General features: G+C 47.9%; 2 protein-coding genes across 2 annotated transcripts in view; both read right to left on the reverse strand.

Moving 5' to 3' along the window:
• NECTIN4 (nectin cell adhesion molecule 4) overlaps positions 1 to 5,496 on the reverse strand; it is an 85,786-nt gene extending 80,290 nt beyond the window's left edge. The window contains exons 1-2 of the mRNA XM_083589388.1: positions 5,391 to 5,496; positions 416 to 862 (exon numbers count right to left, since the gene is read on the reverse strand). Coding sequence (XP_083445514.1) covers positions 416 to 455 — 40 coding nt within the window. The 5' untranslated portion in view covers positions 456 to 862; positions 5,391 to 5,496. The remainder of the gene's footprint in view (positions 1 to 415; positions 863 to 5,390) is intronic.
• A 1,534-nt stretch (positions 5,497 to 7,030) lies between these two features.
• On the reverse strand, positions 7,031 to 14,436 carry LOC310751529 (lens fiber membrane intrinsic protein-like). The gene is made up of 5 exons (XM_083590798.1): positions 14,268 to 14,436; positions 12,271 to 12,520; positions 10,161 to 10,301; positions 8,937 to 9,071; positions 7,031 to 8,428 (listed from the first exon to the last, which is right to left on the reverse strand). Exons 2-5 carry the CDS (start codon positions 12,443 to 12,445, stop codon positions 8,361 to 8,363), a joined length of 519 nt encoding a protein of 172 aa, XP_083446924.1. The 5' UTR covers positions 12,446 to 12,520; positions 14,268 to 14,436; the 3' UTR covers positions 7,031 to 8,360.
• Between the last annotated feature and the right edge of the window lie 1,668 nt (positions 14,437 to 16,104).

Consider the following 16,104-nt stretch of genomic DNA (forward strand, 5'->3'; position numbering starts at 1 on the left):
TTACAAAACAGGCTACATCAAGCAGAGGCTCTTTAATCCACAGCAAGTCAACAACAGGGGATCAAGCAATGTCTAGGATCCCTAAAACACACAAACACACCCTCTGCCTTTCCCATCAGGTACATAAAGGAAGGCTTAGGAAGGTGGGTGGGTGGGCCTGGAACGAAACCGAAGCAGGACTTTCCCCCATCCAAAAGCATCCCCCCCAAAGCCCAGCAGAGATTAGGCAAAGCTATCATTACCCAATTACTCACTAAGTCGGTCTGTGGGAAATAAAGGAACTACAAAAAAACCCACCCCGATCTCTCTTTCAGAGAGCTCAACAGTCAAGTCAACGAAAAGTCTGTGTGTTGTAGAGAAAGTCGAGGATGGGGTAAAACGGAAAGGAAAAAGAGCCCAGAGGGCGAGGACTTACCGGGGATAGCCAGCAACAGAAGGAAAACTTTCCGGATCATGGCGCAAGGTGGAACCAGCTGATTCAGCTGCTGCTGCTGCTGTCAAAGTGCTTTCCGCAGGCTTTAGAACCAAAGTGGCCAGCTGGGTAGTGGCGAAGAACCTCTCCTTGCCTTCTCAATGACAACAGTGCCGAGTTAAGGGGCGGTGGGGAGACAGCTACTCAGCTTTTAAAAATAAAAAGAGCAGGGCGAGAGGGATCATGCCAGCTGAAAGGGGGACAAGGGGGCTGCCATCCTTAGGCTCGATGCTTCCGTGACTCCTGGGAAATGGGTCTTTCTTGTGGGGTGTCCAGGAGAGGGTGGTCAGGTCCCCCTTTCTTCGGCGGCGTTGGTGCAGTGGCTTGCTCCTTGATGGTGCTGAGCAATCGCTGCTCTGTTTTGAAACTCCACAACCTGTTCTCCACGAACTGCCAGAGGGAGGGGAATGGAGAGAGAGAGAGAATATTAACCTGTTTGGCAAGTTTAAACAGGTGTTTCTCAAGGGGGGGGGGAGGCGGGTTTCGTTTATAAAAGCGAAGGGAGTTCACAGTCCAGTGCCAGAACAGCTCACCAGCGGTGTCAAGGCATCACCTTCCTGGGTAAAAGCTTCCCAGCTCCGATCCCAAAGCCCAGAGCTTGCCTTCCCCTGCCCCACTGACCCATTCCTCAAGGGCCAAAGGGAAAGCCGGACACCAGGAAGTCAGGAGTTATGTGGGTCACTCAATCCTCACTGGAAAAGCTCATCCTGGTCAGATTTTGCTCCCCACCCCCACCCCCCCACGCACCACACACATGATTTTTTTTTTCTTACAAGAAAAATCAGCTTGGTCCTCTAAACCTAGACATCTTTCCCCTGAAGGAGCACTTTTCTTGAAGCAGTAAGACAGCCTTTGCCAACCTGGTGTTTTCTATGGGAGTTGCTGTCCAAAACATCTGGAGGGCACCAGGTTGCCAAATGCTACTGTTTCCCAGGTGTTGAGACTGCATTTTCTCATTGTTTGGAAACGGCAGTCTTCCATCCTTTGGGAAGTGCATCCACTTAAAACGGCAAGCATCAGGTAGTAGATGTTGTTCTCTCCACCTGCCACCCCGTGTTGTTGTTGTTGTTTTGTTGGTTCAGCATCTAGTTTGCTGTTTGACTGCCGTTAAAAACACCAGGAGAGCTGTGCTGGATCCGGCAATTTAGTCTTGCATTTTGTTTAAACACTGGCATGGAAATGCCTATGGGAAGTCCAGAAGTGGAACACGAAAACTGCAGCACTCTCAACTGGTCTTCTGGGACATCCCGTCACTGATACTGGAGACAGTCATGAGAACATAAGGAGACCCTGCAGGGTCAGGCCACTGGCCCATCTAGTCCAGCATCCTCTTCTCATAGTGGTCGGACAGACAGAATCATAGAACTGGAGAGTTGGAAGGCACCCCAAGGCTCATCTAGTCCAACCTCCTGCAACGCAAGAATCTCAACTAGATCAAACATGGCAGATGATCATCCAACCTCTGCTTAAAAACTTCCAAGGAAGTAGAGTCCACCACCTCCCAAGGGAGTCCGTTCCACTGTCAAATAGCTCTTACTGTCAGAAGTTCTTTCTGATGTTTAGTTGGAATCTCCTTTCTTGCAACTGGAATCCATTAGTTTGGGTCCTGTGCGCAAGCTTGGAACACAAGAGGCCTCTCCCCTTTGTGGTTTCCAGCAACTGGTATTCAGAAGCATTAGTTCCTCTGACCACAGAGGCAGAGCAAACAGCCATCATGGATACCAACCACGGACAGCCTTATCCTCGGTGGATCTGCTGTAAAAAAAGTTCACCTGCACTGATTAGTTTTAAAGCCTCCTTGAGGAGCAGTTTGTTTAAAAGAAATTAATAAAGATCAATTCTCTATTGTATGTTCAATCTATTTTAACGATTTTATTGAGAACTGCCTTGAGCGGTTCATTAAAGGCAGTATATTTTAAACAAACAAAATACTGGAGAATGCTTGGGCTATTAGCCACAGGGCCTTTCTCAGGCTGTTGCCATTTTGCGGGAGGGGTTCAAAAGGCATACCAGGAAACGCAGGTTGGCAAAAATTAAAGTGAATCAAAGCTATGTCTCCATAGTGCAACAAATCAACTTTAAGAAATAAGAAACTGGACTCTTCTTTTGCAGTTAGGATAGTGAACTGGGAAATGCACTGAAAAGTGCGGAATGAGTGAAAGGATAGCAGGAAGACGTGTAAACACCCTGCAAGGAAATCAGGACAAATGTCCTTGTCCTATTATTACCCTGCAAACAAATCAGAATGAAATCTCAATAAAGACTGGATATGATCTTGCTTACGTCCGTGTAAGCAAATCAGGAGGCACGGGTTCCATAAACAGGCATGGGTTCCATAAACAGACCTCTTCCACACAGGGCCTCCACCCCACCCCACCCATGACCACATTTTATCCTCATTCATTAAATGAAGTTCCTGTACAGGAGGTTGATCAACCTCGTTGGAAAATTCAAGACAGATAAAAGGAGGCAGTGACGCTACCAACTTGGATGGCTTTAAAAGAGGGTTAGATCAATTCATGGGGGAGGTAAACTATTGATGGCCACTAGCCATGATGGCTGTGCACAATTGCTCCACAGTTGGAGCCAGTATAATGCTTCCGGTTGCTGGATACCACAGGAAAGTGCTGTTGTGTTTGACTCCTACTTGCAGATTTCCCAGCAGAGGCGTCTGGTTGGCCACTGTGAAAACAGGATGCCAGATTAGTTGGGCCACTGGCCTGATCCTGCTGGCTCTTTTCACATTGCTGCGTGGGGAGAGCCATGTTCCTTTCCCCACAGATCTTTTCCATTGTTGGTTAGTCTTTACTTTCTTGTTGTAATTCTACAAACACAACCGTTCTAGGAGTTGCTTATGGGGAACTCCAGTGCCCAAGGTGCCCGACACACAGGCACAGAGGCATCCTGAGATGTGAGGGCAACGTAATCTGCTAGGTTCTATGGCTACTCACTGCCAGCTCTGCCCTTACTCTACCTGCAGGCGTAGGTTGATGACGTCATCGGCCCGCGCCAGCAGCTGGAGTGCTGGAAATGCAAAGTTTCTGAAGGCCAGTAGCTTCAAGGCAGTGACCCAACCCATCAGAAAACACACATTTCAAGTGCATCGAGAGATCTCTGGCACCTCCAAGCAGAAATGCCTCCTAAATGATGCTCCCAAGTGTACGGGGAAGGGTTGTAGCTCAGCGGTAGAGCATCTGCTTTGCATACAGGTGGTCTTGGGTTCAATCCCGGGCATTTCCAGGGCTAAGCACAGCACCTGACTGAAAGAGCTGCTGCAAGTCAGTGTAGGTTAAGTATAGCCAATGGGGTGCCCTCAATAGCTACCAGCCACAATGTCTGCATTTCACCTTTGTTGTTGGATACAGTGCACCTCAGAATACCCATTGCTGAAAACTGCAGGAGGGGAGAGTGATCTTGTGCTCAGGTCCTGTTTGTTTCCCAAAAGAGGCATCTGGTTAGCCACTGCGAGACCAGGATTCCAGACTACATGATCCAGCAGGCTCTTCTTACGGAACACCCCCCCTCTGATCCAGAGGCAGTCTATCTAGAGTCCTAGGTCCTTATGGGAATTTGGCCACCATGAGAACTTAGTTTGGGGAGGAAGCCTATCAGTGGTGTCCTCCAGATATCTGATGGACTACAACTCCCATCATCCCTGACCATTGGAGATGCTGGCCAGGGGTATAGGAATGGCCAGTGTGGGGCCGAGGTTAGAGTGTTGGACTACAGCGGTAGCTCGGGTTAAGAACTTAATTTGTTCTGGAGGTCCATTCTTAACCTGAAACTGTTCTTAACCTGAGGTACCACTTTAGCTAATGGGGCCTCCTGCTGCCGCTGTGCCACCACCGTGTGATTTCTGTTCTCATCCTGAAGCAAAGTTCTTAACCCGAGGTACTATTTCTGGGTTAGCGGAGTCTGTAACCTGAAGCGTCTGTAACCAGAGGTACCACTGTACTAGGATCTGGGAGAGACCAGGGTTCAAATCCCCACTCAGCCACGAAACTCACTGGGCAACCTTAGGTGAGTCACTGCACCGCTCAGCCCACCTCACTTCACAGAGTTGTTTTGGAGATTGAGGAGGGGGAGAACCGTGTTACAGCTCCTTGGAGGGCAAGGTGGGCTAGAAATGTACCGTATTTTTCGCTCTATAAGACGCACCAGACCATAAGACGCACCTAGTTTTTGGAGGAGGAAAAGAAGAAAAAAATATTCTGAATCTCAGAAGCCAGAACAGCAAGAGGGACCGCTGCGCAGTGAAAGCAGCAATCCCTCTTGCTGTTCTGGCTTCTGGGATAGCTGCGCAGCCTGCATTCGCTCCATAAGACGCACACACATTTCCCCTTACTTTTTAGGAGGGAAAAAGTGAGTCTTATAGAGCAAAAAATACGGTAATAAATAAATGAGAGTTGTACTCCAACAGCATCTGGGGGTAGCAGTGGCGTAGCGTGGGTTGTCAGCACCCGGGGCAAGGCAAGTAATTTGCGCCCCCTAACCCGTGGATTTGCGCCCCCTAACCCCCAGATGTTGCGCCCGGTGTGGCCGGCCCCCCCTGCACCCCCCACGCTACGCCACTGGGGGGTAGCCTTCCCCAGTCTAGTGACTGCCAGGTGTTTTGAACTATCAATTCCGATTTATTGATTTATTTTAGATGGCAGCTGTAGTCCAAAACACCCGGAGGTCACCAGACTCAAGTGAAGGTGAGTGCCGCATGCCCTATGCAGCAGTAGGGGCTTGTATAAGCAACCATTATAAGGTGGAAGGGACGGCCGACCCCTCTTTTTGCATTCAGAAGCACAAGCCGGGGAAAGACGCCTAGTGGTTGTTCGGAGAGCTGGAGAAAAGCAATCCCTCTGCTGGGAAAAGCGGCTCATCTCCGAAGTATATGCACTTCGCTGGCTTCGAGCCCAGAAAGTTTTACCTGTCGCAGGTTGCTGCATTGGAGGGAAGGCAGGCAAGCGACTGCAAAGGGGCTCGCGCGTGTCCCTTCCGCGCCTCGCCGCCGCTGCAGTAAGTCCCAGGCCCGCCGACGCTTTGGCTCCGCAGTCAAAAGGTGAAGCGCAAAAAAAGCCCCCACCTGCTCTTTTCTTCTTGCCAGGTGTCCGCTTCACTGCGCATGCGCCCCGGCCCCCTCGCCCGCAACCTTTGCTCCAGGGTTAGGTGGCCAACTTTTTGGACCAGCCCGGCTCCTCTGCCTCTTTAACAACAGCTTCCAGCACGTGTTCGCCCTTAGTGCTTTATTACCCAATAGGCAGGCTTAGCTGGTGTTCAGGGCACCAGCAATGCAGCGGCACATAAAGAAACGGATTGTTGCTGTTATTTTAATTGGCATTTGATTATTTCAAAAGAGACATCAAAGTAGCCATCATGGGGGAGAGCAGAACTTTGCGAGACTTCCTTATGCTCCGGTACAAACTCCCAATTTTCTGTTCTCATTTTTTCCCTTATCCTCACCTAAACCAGGGGGGCACCCTACTAACATAGACTGAAATAATGTGAGGAAATCAAACCTTGTCACGTGTTGCATGTGATGTACATGCATGCACATATCAGCATACATGCAATTTCTGTGTCCGTTTGAAAAATAAATGTTATTTTACAATTGAATATTGTTTTATTTTTTAATTGCATGGGGGACACCATAATCTTTTCAGTGCTTAGGGCCTCTAAAGGATTTAATCTGGCTCTCCATGCCACCACCTTATTTCTGTCCCCCAATTTCCTGTGCAAAGGAGCAGGCCAAGCTGCCTGGCAACCCTAATCCAATCCACAGATGCACCCCCCCTTTTCCACCCCCGATGCTAGCAAATTAATGCATTCAAAATAGCAAAAACATGGCAGCAGATTGGGGAAGGCTGAAGCACGCTGGCAGGATTCCTATTCTAAAATAGCACCTTCTTGCTCTCTCCCACTTTTGTCAAAACAGTTTCTTTCAGAGAGATTCTTTTCACGGCACATTGTGAACACCATGCATGGAACCGAAAGGCCTTTGGTTTCCGGGACGAAAAGGTCCCAGGAGAAAACTATGGTAATAAAAGCTGCACTTTGAACTGTGTGTAAAATCCTGAGCACTGCGGCGCTTTGCTTTCTTGAAACAGTGTGTGCGAAAAAGAAAGTGACACCCGTCCACCAGAGTTGCCAGCTCCTGTTTCCCATGCCTTTAACAGCAGCAGCTCGACTCCACAACATGAAAAGTCTCAACCTTCTATTTCTGCACCTGCCAGGTGCTGCGAAAGGCTCAGGAGCGAGCAGGACAGCCTTCCACCTCCCCCTACCCTGATCAGTTGGCCACTGCCCACCTGACCTACAACAACTCACCCAAGAGTGACTGGAAGTTGCTATTTTTGAATCCCAGTCCAGTGTGATTTGGTCCAAAGGAATATTTTGTTAGGTACTTCTACATGCCACATGTGGTCAGTCATGGGATGATTCCCACAGTCGCCTACTCCATTCGTGGCCTGATTTGCAGGCAAAACATGAATGGCCCACAAGTGCTCCCCGGTGACTAAGGAGGTGTGTACCTTGTGAACGGGCCATGTGAATCACAGCTCAAGCAAACACTGGAGAGAAAATGGGTGTTTATTTTTCCTGTTCAATGCAAGGACTTGGGAAAACAACGTGGCCCTCTGCACAGGCCCTTGGTGAGGCAGCCCAGGTTTTGTCCAAAATTGACAGGAGAGACTGGCTAGGTTTGCCTTGTCTCCACACCAGCATCCAAAAGCCTTTTTCCTCGGGCTGAACACCTTGGGAGCATCAGCAAGCACACTGACATAGATTGAGCACACATCAGACATTTAAAGGACATGGCTTTCCCCAAAGAATGCTGAGAACTGTAGTTTACTCCGCAGAAAGCTACAATGCCCAGCACCCTTAACAAACAATTATGGGGGGGGGGAGGTCATGTGCTTTAAATGTTTGGTGTGCAGACCACCACATGCACTTGATTACACCAGAGGTTTGCTGCTTGCACATTGCTGAATCCTCCACTGGCTTGGTAGCTGCTGCCCTCTAGTGAATTTATGCCACAAATGTCATGAACCTGGACTAGAGAGCTGAGGCAGGACAAAGGCCTGGGGAGAGAAATGACAGCGGCTCTGCACCAATAACAAGAATGCCGTCATGGCTGAACCATACTTATTTACTCACTATTCTCCTAGCATCATGGTTTTTATCTAGCCTTCCTCCCAGTTGTTTTGCCCAGTGCAAAAGAGGTGAAAACAGGGAGTTTAAATTATAGCTTTACCTGAGAGAGACGCAGAGGAAGCCTATTCCTGTTTACTCACAAGTAAGTCCCATTGAATTCAGTGACGCTTAGTGCCAGATAAACTGGTATGGGATTGAAGCCTTATTGGCCTGGGGATGAATGCGCTCAATGCGAATGCAGTAGTAAGTGTATGGATCAGCCTTCCCCTTCCAGATGTTTTGGACTGCAATTTCCATCATGCTGGCTGAGCCTGATGGACGGTGTAGTCCAAAATAGCTATGCTGGCTGGGGCTGATGGGAGTTGTAGTACAGATCATCTGGAGGGCATGGGGTTGGCAAGGGCTGTTGCAGGGATTGGCTCATGGAGACTCAGCTGGAGTCCCTTGCCAAGGCCACTGAAAAGCCAGCTCCTTCCTAAAAATAAAAATAAAAATGGCAGTGCAATTCAATCACACTTCAACCACTCCTTGAGAGTGTGGCAACGTCACTGGGAGAACCATTTCTATAGGGTTTCCCCCAGCATCTCAACAGCAACCTTCTTGATTTTTTGTGTAATTGTTGTGCAGATCCAGAAAGACAATCTGGGGAGGGCTTATGAGGGAAGAGGCAGCGACAAAGTCAGGAGTCCCAAGCGGGAATAATCTCAGACATCTGGACAGGATGGAATTGGGCCAGCATCCCAGAGGGTCAGCCGCTTGCCACGTCAGAGCCGTCAGAAGATGAGTTCCTGGGGACAGCGCAAATGTGGAACACACCTGAGGAGAGAACGGGGAAGCCAGTGAATCACGGGAATTACCATATAGTTATTGTTATTATTTATAATTTATCACCTGCCCTTCACCCTAAGGTCACAGGGCAGGTTACAATAATTTAAGCCCAATATTAAAAACAGTTTAAGACAACTTAAAAAGCTCAGAAATAAGGTGGGTCCTAAAATATACACCCCATGTGTCAAAGGCCAGGGTGTGTCTTCAGCATTTGTTGGAAGCTGTGTAATGAAGGTGCCAGGTATATTTTTGTGGGCAGCTTAGGGGCTGCCACAGAGAAGGCCCTCTCCCGGCCTGCCACACCCAAGCTTTCAAAGGTAGTAGAAGTAGCAAGCGGGCTCCCTATCCTATCCTTAGCATAAGTAAATAACATAGGAAAAGAAATGCAAATAAATTCCTTTGGAAAGACCATAATGCCCCTTGGATCCAGTAGACAGCTGAAGTTAGTGAGGAGACCCATGTTTGGGGTGGAGAAACTGAGGGGCACTCCTGGTACCTGCTGAGATGGTGAGGATGACAGCGATCCATCCCAGAATGTAGGACCAGGAGAACCTCCATTCGGCGTAACGCTTTCCGTAGAAACTCACTGTCACTCCCGTATACACCGAGATACCCAGCAAAGCAAAGAGTCCTGGAGGAAGGAAGAACAGACAGGGAAGGAGCCCAGAGTGAGGTTGCGGGGGGACCATTCCATTCCACACATCCCATTTTCTCAGCAAGGACCTTTGGCCAACTGCTGGGATTCTTAGGGTTCTTGCAAGTAGAGGTTTGGGGGTTATCGGAGCAGAAATGCCACACAAAAATTCTGAAGGGCACCAGGTAAGTGAAGGCTGGCAAGTAGATCTGGGAGTGGGGAGGAGAGGCAGAGTCAGCCGGGGGCTGACAGCTGCCCTATGCATAGCACAAAACAAATGAAATACCGTGAAAATCCCTGAAACGAGAAGTAATCGACTAGAAGAATCAAAAAGTTTAAGGAAAAAATTAGAAAAACCTAAAACTGAACAAAGCCTTAACGGGATGCAAGCTAAAAACCTCGTTTCACTGAACTATTCAGTTTCCTTAGAAGGAAATAGAAAAATCATAAACCTTAAATGACCAAAATTAAAAAAAAGGGGGGTAGAACTCCCAAAAATTCTGAAGTATTATAATCCTAGCTAGACCTAGGTGAAGCAAAGCGCAGTAATAAAGGATTGAGGACTCAAAGATAGTTTCTAATACTGAATTTACAAAAAAGGTTTGAAAAACTAAATGGCAAATTTTAGACAAAGCACAACTTAAAGGAAGCAAAGCACTGTTATAAAGAGTTGAGGACTCAGCTGTATAGCATAGCAGGCTAGTGTTTCTGCTCTGGGTTGTTCAATAATCTGGATTTCTCCAGCCTGCTGCCCGTGTTATGTATTAAGCGGTCTGTGTTTGCCTGAGCTTGAGTTTTGGACTAAGGATTCTGAGCCTCTGTGTTCTGATTCGATACATGATAACCAATCACAGAACATTTCAGGATTTGGGCCTCTGCCATTGGCCCTTAAACTCTGAGTTATGATTCGCAGCTTGGAAGTTTCGGCAGCCAATCACGTTGGGAGTGGGAGTGGCCCAGGCCTTCAGAAATGTATATAAGCAGTTGCTTTGCCCCTGTTGTCCAGTTCTGTTTGTTCAGTAAAGGTTCTTGCTGTTATCACTGTGAACTTGCCTCGTGGGAACCCACCTGCACTTCAGCACGTACCTGCGATCAAGAGTGTGATTCCTGCAGAGCGAGTGCGTGTGGATCGGGCACTACTGGAGTAGATGGTCAGCCCCAATATGATCCCGGCGAAGGAGGAGAGGATGGAGAGGAGCATGAAGGCTCTGGTGGCATCCCAGAATGCTGTGCAGGGAGGAAGGCACAGTGAGAAGCAGCAATCCGGAGAGGCAGGCTGGGCAAGGGCAGGGGGGCGGCAGGGGCATAGGAAGGAGGGTGCGGTGGTGTGGCCTGCCCCACCCCGGGTGTCATCCCTGAGGGGGTGACAAAATGCACACCGTGGGGAGCGGCACTTACCATGGGGCCTGGCCTGCAGCGCGCCCAAGCCATGCGTCTCTCCTGGGAGTGACACAGTGGCTCAGCGCCCCGCGCTGCCCAAAACTGCAGCATGGGGCTTGCGTCCACCAAGTGGACTGCGTGGGCAGCTCGTCGCGCCTTGCCTCACCACCCCCCTGGGCAAATCACCCTGCCCTTGCCACTTTGGGTGCCAGAGCAGCTAGCTACACCCCTGTGGGGTGGACTTGCAGGGGCTGTTGTTGCCAGCCCAGCCCAGCCCTGCCTCCAGACTCAAGCTAGAGGTTTAGGGATTTCTCCTCCGCCTCCTCAAGATGGGGCTCAGTGACAGAGCACATCCTTTGTGTGCAACTCCCTGTTCAATTCCCATCAGGTGTCGGTAGGCGTGAGAGGCCAGCCAGGGACTTAGCTTAACCTCAAGTGGGGTTAGGAACACAGGGATCTGTCCATGTAGTTGAGTATTGTGCGCACCAACCAGCGGCAGGTAGATCTTTACCTGGAGATGCTGGGGATTGCATGCAAAGCAGATGCTCTACAGCCACAACCACAAAACCCTATCAAGGGGATCACAATATGCAGGCACACAAATTCTAGCATGTAAAATGAGATTATATCAACAACCATGTCAGATTTTAGAGTTGGAATGAGCCATTCAACTTGAAACACATAATTTGTCCGAATTCCCCAGTTGTGAGGAAAGTACTGGAGATGTAAATCAGGATAATATATCCCTGTAAAAATTACAGTATAGAAGGACATGCGCTAACATTTGAACTGGGCCACTTTTGCAAAGACAGATTCTCAGGTTGTCAAGGCAGCCTGCTAGCTACGCTTGGCTTCCATAACTGCTTTTGCCAATGGATTGATCCACCTAGCCATGAAAAAAACATCTAGAAGCATTAGCGTTGCTAAATAGGTTGATAATTATTACTAGGCTGTAGACCTAATGAATTTTGCAAATTGGGATCTAGAAGTCCCTCTGTAAGATAGCTGGGTGCTTTTTCTTATCCAAGTGGCAGGACATAGGGTAGTAGTGAATAGCCAAAGATATTAACTTAATTTTTTTAAAAAATTAGCCAAGAGTAAGGATAATTATCAAGCAAAGCTAAGGATAAAGGTAAAGGTAAATGTACCCCTGACCATTAGGTCCAGTCGTGACCGACTCTGGGGTTGCGTGCTCATCTCGCTCAAGAGGCCAGGAGCCGGTGCTTGTCCGCAGACAGCTTCCGGGTCACGTGGCCAGCGTGACTAAGCCGCTTCTGGCTAAGGATAGGTTAGCCCAAATCTGTTGAGGATACATTTAGGCAAAGCTGGTCACTGGTTGCAAAAGGTGGTCTGGAGAGCTGAATCTACAAACTGACCTCATGGCTACATTGTCAGCCCAATTTTTGTATTTTTGTATTATTATTTTTTTGGAAATTCTCCTCCCCCTCACTCTGTGTTGTGTGTAACCTCTTGCATGGCTGGTCCCAATAACTATTCCACAACTGTGATTTTGGACCAAAATGGCTACCTTTGCTCTTTATGTACCCACAAAGACAGTGACTGGCTCAAGGTCACCCTGTGAGTTTCATGGCCAAGTGGGGATTTGAATCCTGGTCTCTCCCAACTCTTGGTCCAATGCTCTAACCACTACACCACCACCGGTTCTCTCACACACTGGCTTCCTGCTCAGAAGCGGGTTGCCTGCATGCTAATCATGTGTTCTCATGGGCATCACGAACCATTTTTCATATGAGGGATCCAAATGCAGTAAATAGCCTTTTTCTTAAAAGTTGTCTCTTGTGCAGCGCCCCATTACCGAGTGTGATGGTGTGGGGGTGGCACTTGTTCCCCACACAGAACCGCCAGAGGCCTTGGTTGCTGAGGTTGCCTGAGTAGCGGTACTGCATCCAGAAGTCTGTCGCCGTGGCAACGATGAGGAGGACCAGGCCGGAGGCTGCACACAACAGCCCACCTCCCATCAAGTTGAACATCACGGACCACTCGCTGGTCTGGGGCTCGGGAGGAGGGCCTTCCTCCTGCAGAAGGACCAGAGGGGAAGGGTCTGCCTGGGGAGGGGGCCCCCAAAGGCCAGGGTGTTGTGGGTAAGGAGAGAAGAGTTATCACCACCAGGTATTAAATTCTTCGGAAAGAGAAAACTGAATTCGGAGAACTGTGTCATTTAAGCAAAGCAAAGCATTTTTTTTTCCACACACCCCCTTATTTTGTTTTTGCTAATCCTGAGGAGAGACAAGTACTCAACATTGCAGGGCGCTCAAAGACCGTCTATCACCCCACAAAATCATATTCAACCAAATACAATTCCTGATTCATACAAGAAGACTCTTCGCTCCTGTGGTTCCCAGAAAGTGGGTACAAAAGCATTGCGGCTTCTGATTGTGGAAGCAGAGTGTAGCCATTGTGGCGAGTAATCATTGACAGCCTCTTTTGCAGCCACCCAAGTTTGTGGCCATCACAGCTCCCTGTGGAAGCAAGTTCCATGGTTTAACTATGCACTGCATGGAAAAAGACTTTCTTTTCTCTGCCCTGAATCTTCCAACATTCAGCTTCGTTGCATGCCTCAGGACTCGGCAAGATTGGAAAAGAAAAAGCGTTTTATATGCGTTGTATATGAGATACAACACTGTGACACCAGATGGCGCTGTGGAGTCCTGCCTTTCCCTACCAGAGAGTTTGCAATGCCTTAAAAAGAATTGCTTCTTTGATGTTTTCTAGGTCCAGCCCTAGTGTTATCAGAGAGGATGGGGAACCTTTTTCTATCCACTTTCTCCATGGCATGTGTATCTTCTATCATGTGACCTCTTCCTTGCCTTTAAACGGAAAAGTCCCAAACGTTGCAACTTTTCCTCACAGAGGAATTTCTCTACCCATTTGATTATTTGGTTTCCCTTTCCTGTAATAATCCTTTTTGAGGTGTTGAGACCATAACTATACACAGCATTCCACATCCACCAAAGATTTATATAATGGCATTATATGGGCAGTTTTATTTTCAGTCCCTTTCCTAATGATCTCTTAGCATGGAATTTGCCCCTTTCGCAGCTGCCACGCACAGGGTCGACATCTTCATTGAGCTGTCCAATATGACCCCAAGTTCTTGTTCCTGGTCAGTCACCCCAGTGTGTGTGTGTGTGTGTGTGTGTGTGTGTGTGTGTGTTTGTAATTAAATGTTCTGTTTTACAGTTTAAAATACTCATTTAAACATCGTCAAAATATAAATGACTACCCTTCTTATCTTTCCATGGTTCATTTTGAATAATACCAATCCCTGCATATTTTACAAAAACTAAACCATTCAGTATTCCATTATTGCATCCATCAAAACTTATTTACACTGTTGAATTTATCTTCATGCTGCCAATGTTTTCAGGTGTACACAATGTTCAATAAACATTTTCCAATCTTCTCTAAACGTATGTTCTTCTTGTTCTCTAATTCTATATATTAAGTCTGCAAGCTGCGCATATTCTGTCAGCTTAAGTGGCCATTCTTCTTTAGATGGGACCTCACTCGTTTTCCATTTTTGGGCTAACACAACATGAGCCGCAGTAGTAGCATACATAAATAACCTTTTTTTTATACCTGGGAAATTCAGTCTGAATCATCTCCAACAAAAAGGACTCTGGTTTTTTTGGGAAAGTACTTTTAAACATTTTTTCCCCCAATTCATTATGTATTATGAATTGATTAACAGTCACCCCAGTTTAAACACCAGAAGCTTATATGTCAAATTAAGATTTTGAATAGAACACTCCACAATCCCTGGTTCCAATCAAGCCTTATGTTTCAGCTTACCTTCAGTGCTCAATCCTCAGAATGACCATTATCCAAGAAATTCAGAGATAAATAAACAGAGAAACCCAGCTAACAAGTCTAAAAGTTTTCTGCTGTCACCATTACCTATTCTCTCTCTCTCTCTCTCTCTGACTTTTCTTTCCCCCTCTGAAAACAAACAGAGAGCAAAAATGCTGTAAAGATGGGACTTTTATAGAGTTGCCTCCTCTGTCGCTTTGTCTGATGGATGACCAGGCTGACAATAGCCAGGAAGCATCTCGTACTTTCCCTCTCTGCAGGCTTTTGCTGATGCAGGATGTGTGGAAGACCAGGTGCTGGGTTGGGGGGTGGGGGGGAGAGAGCCCATTCTCTTGTGGTGGGAATAAGCAAGGCAGGCAGATCCTGTGACCCTCTAAACCCCCCTTTTCCATGACCCACAGGGATCAGTTGTTGCATTGTTTAGAAGATGCTTCCCAATTGTTATTTGGCTGAGCCACACTCGTTTTGTGTGTCCTCCCCACTCCCCAATTAAAATGGGAAGCATGCTGTTGAAATGAAATGTAGGGTGTATACAAGCCACCCACGGTCAGTGGAATCCTCCAGTTGAGTCTCTGCTCAAGTCCCCGTTCTGACGGAAAAGAGAAATGCACAGGACACAGCAGGCAGCCTCTGCCATGGACAGATCATTTTGCTGTAGGAGGAGACAGCCAGAGCAGTAAATCATGCAGAGATGCAGCCAGCGAGCAGCCACATCTGTGAGAAGTGAATGAATGAATGAATGAATGAATGAAGAGAGTGGTGTGGTGGTTGGTCGTCAGACTAGGACCCAGGAGAGACCAGAGTTCAAATCCCTGCTCAGCCATGAAACTCACTGGTGACCTTGGTCACTGCCTTCACAGCTTAACCTACCTTGCAGGGTTGTTGTGTGGCTAAAATGGGGAGGAAGAGAATCATATATGCCACCTTGCACTCCTTGGAGATAACATTGGGATACAAATATGATCAATCAATACGTAAAATAAACAGATATGGGTATCCCTGGTTTCACATATGGTTAGTTTTTGTTCTTAACTACGGAGTATAAGTGTGTATGGAAGTGAGAGCTGGACCATAAAGAAGGCTGATCGCCGAGTAATTGATGCTTTTGAATTATGGTGCTGGAGGAGACTCTTGAGAGTCCCATGGACTGCAAGAAGATCAAACCTCTCCATTCTGAAGGAAATCAGCCCTGAGTGCTCACTGGAAGGACAGATCCTGAAGCTGAGGCTCCAATACTTTGGCCACCTCATGAGAAGAGAAGACTCCCTGGAAAAGGCCCTGGTGTTGGGAAAGATGGAGGGCACAAGGAGAAGGGGACGGCAGAGGACGAGATGGTTGGACAGTGTTCTCGAAGCTACTAACATGAGTTTGACCAAACTGCGGGAGGCAGTGGAAGACAGGAGTGCCTGGCGTGCTCTGGTCTATGGGGTCACAAAGAGTCAGGCACAACTAAACGACTGAACAACAACATGGAGTGTAAGAGAGGTGAGAAAGGGTTAGCAGGGAAAAGAAAATACTTGGCCTAACCCAGAACCAGCTGCCCCCCTCTTTACCCCTAAGGGAGTGTGGGAGCAAAGATAAAAAGAAGGAAAAGGGGCCCAAATGGCAAGAAACAAGGGGACCAGCTGCTAGATTTCTAAGCCGTCCACTTGTGGCACATTTACTTTCATGCAGGGTGCACTACAAAATGCTGGTGGCAGGTATTGTTATGGGGAGAGACATCGGGGCCGGGTGGGGGGAAAGCTATTCCAAATGCCTTGCCCCACCCATCCCTCCCTGGGAATTGTAAAAGGACAAGCTGCTGTTTAAGTACTTATTC

The sequence above is a fragment of the Podarcis filfolensis genome (genome assembly GCF_964270895.1).
Source record: "Podarcis filfolensis genome assembly, chromosome: 16".
Taxonomy (NCBI): Eukaryota; Metazoa; Chordata; class Lepidosauria; order Squamata; family Lacertidae; genus Podarcis; species Podarcis filfolensis.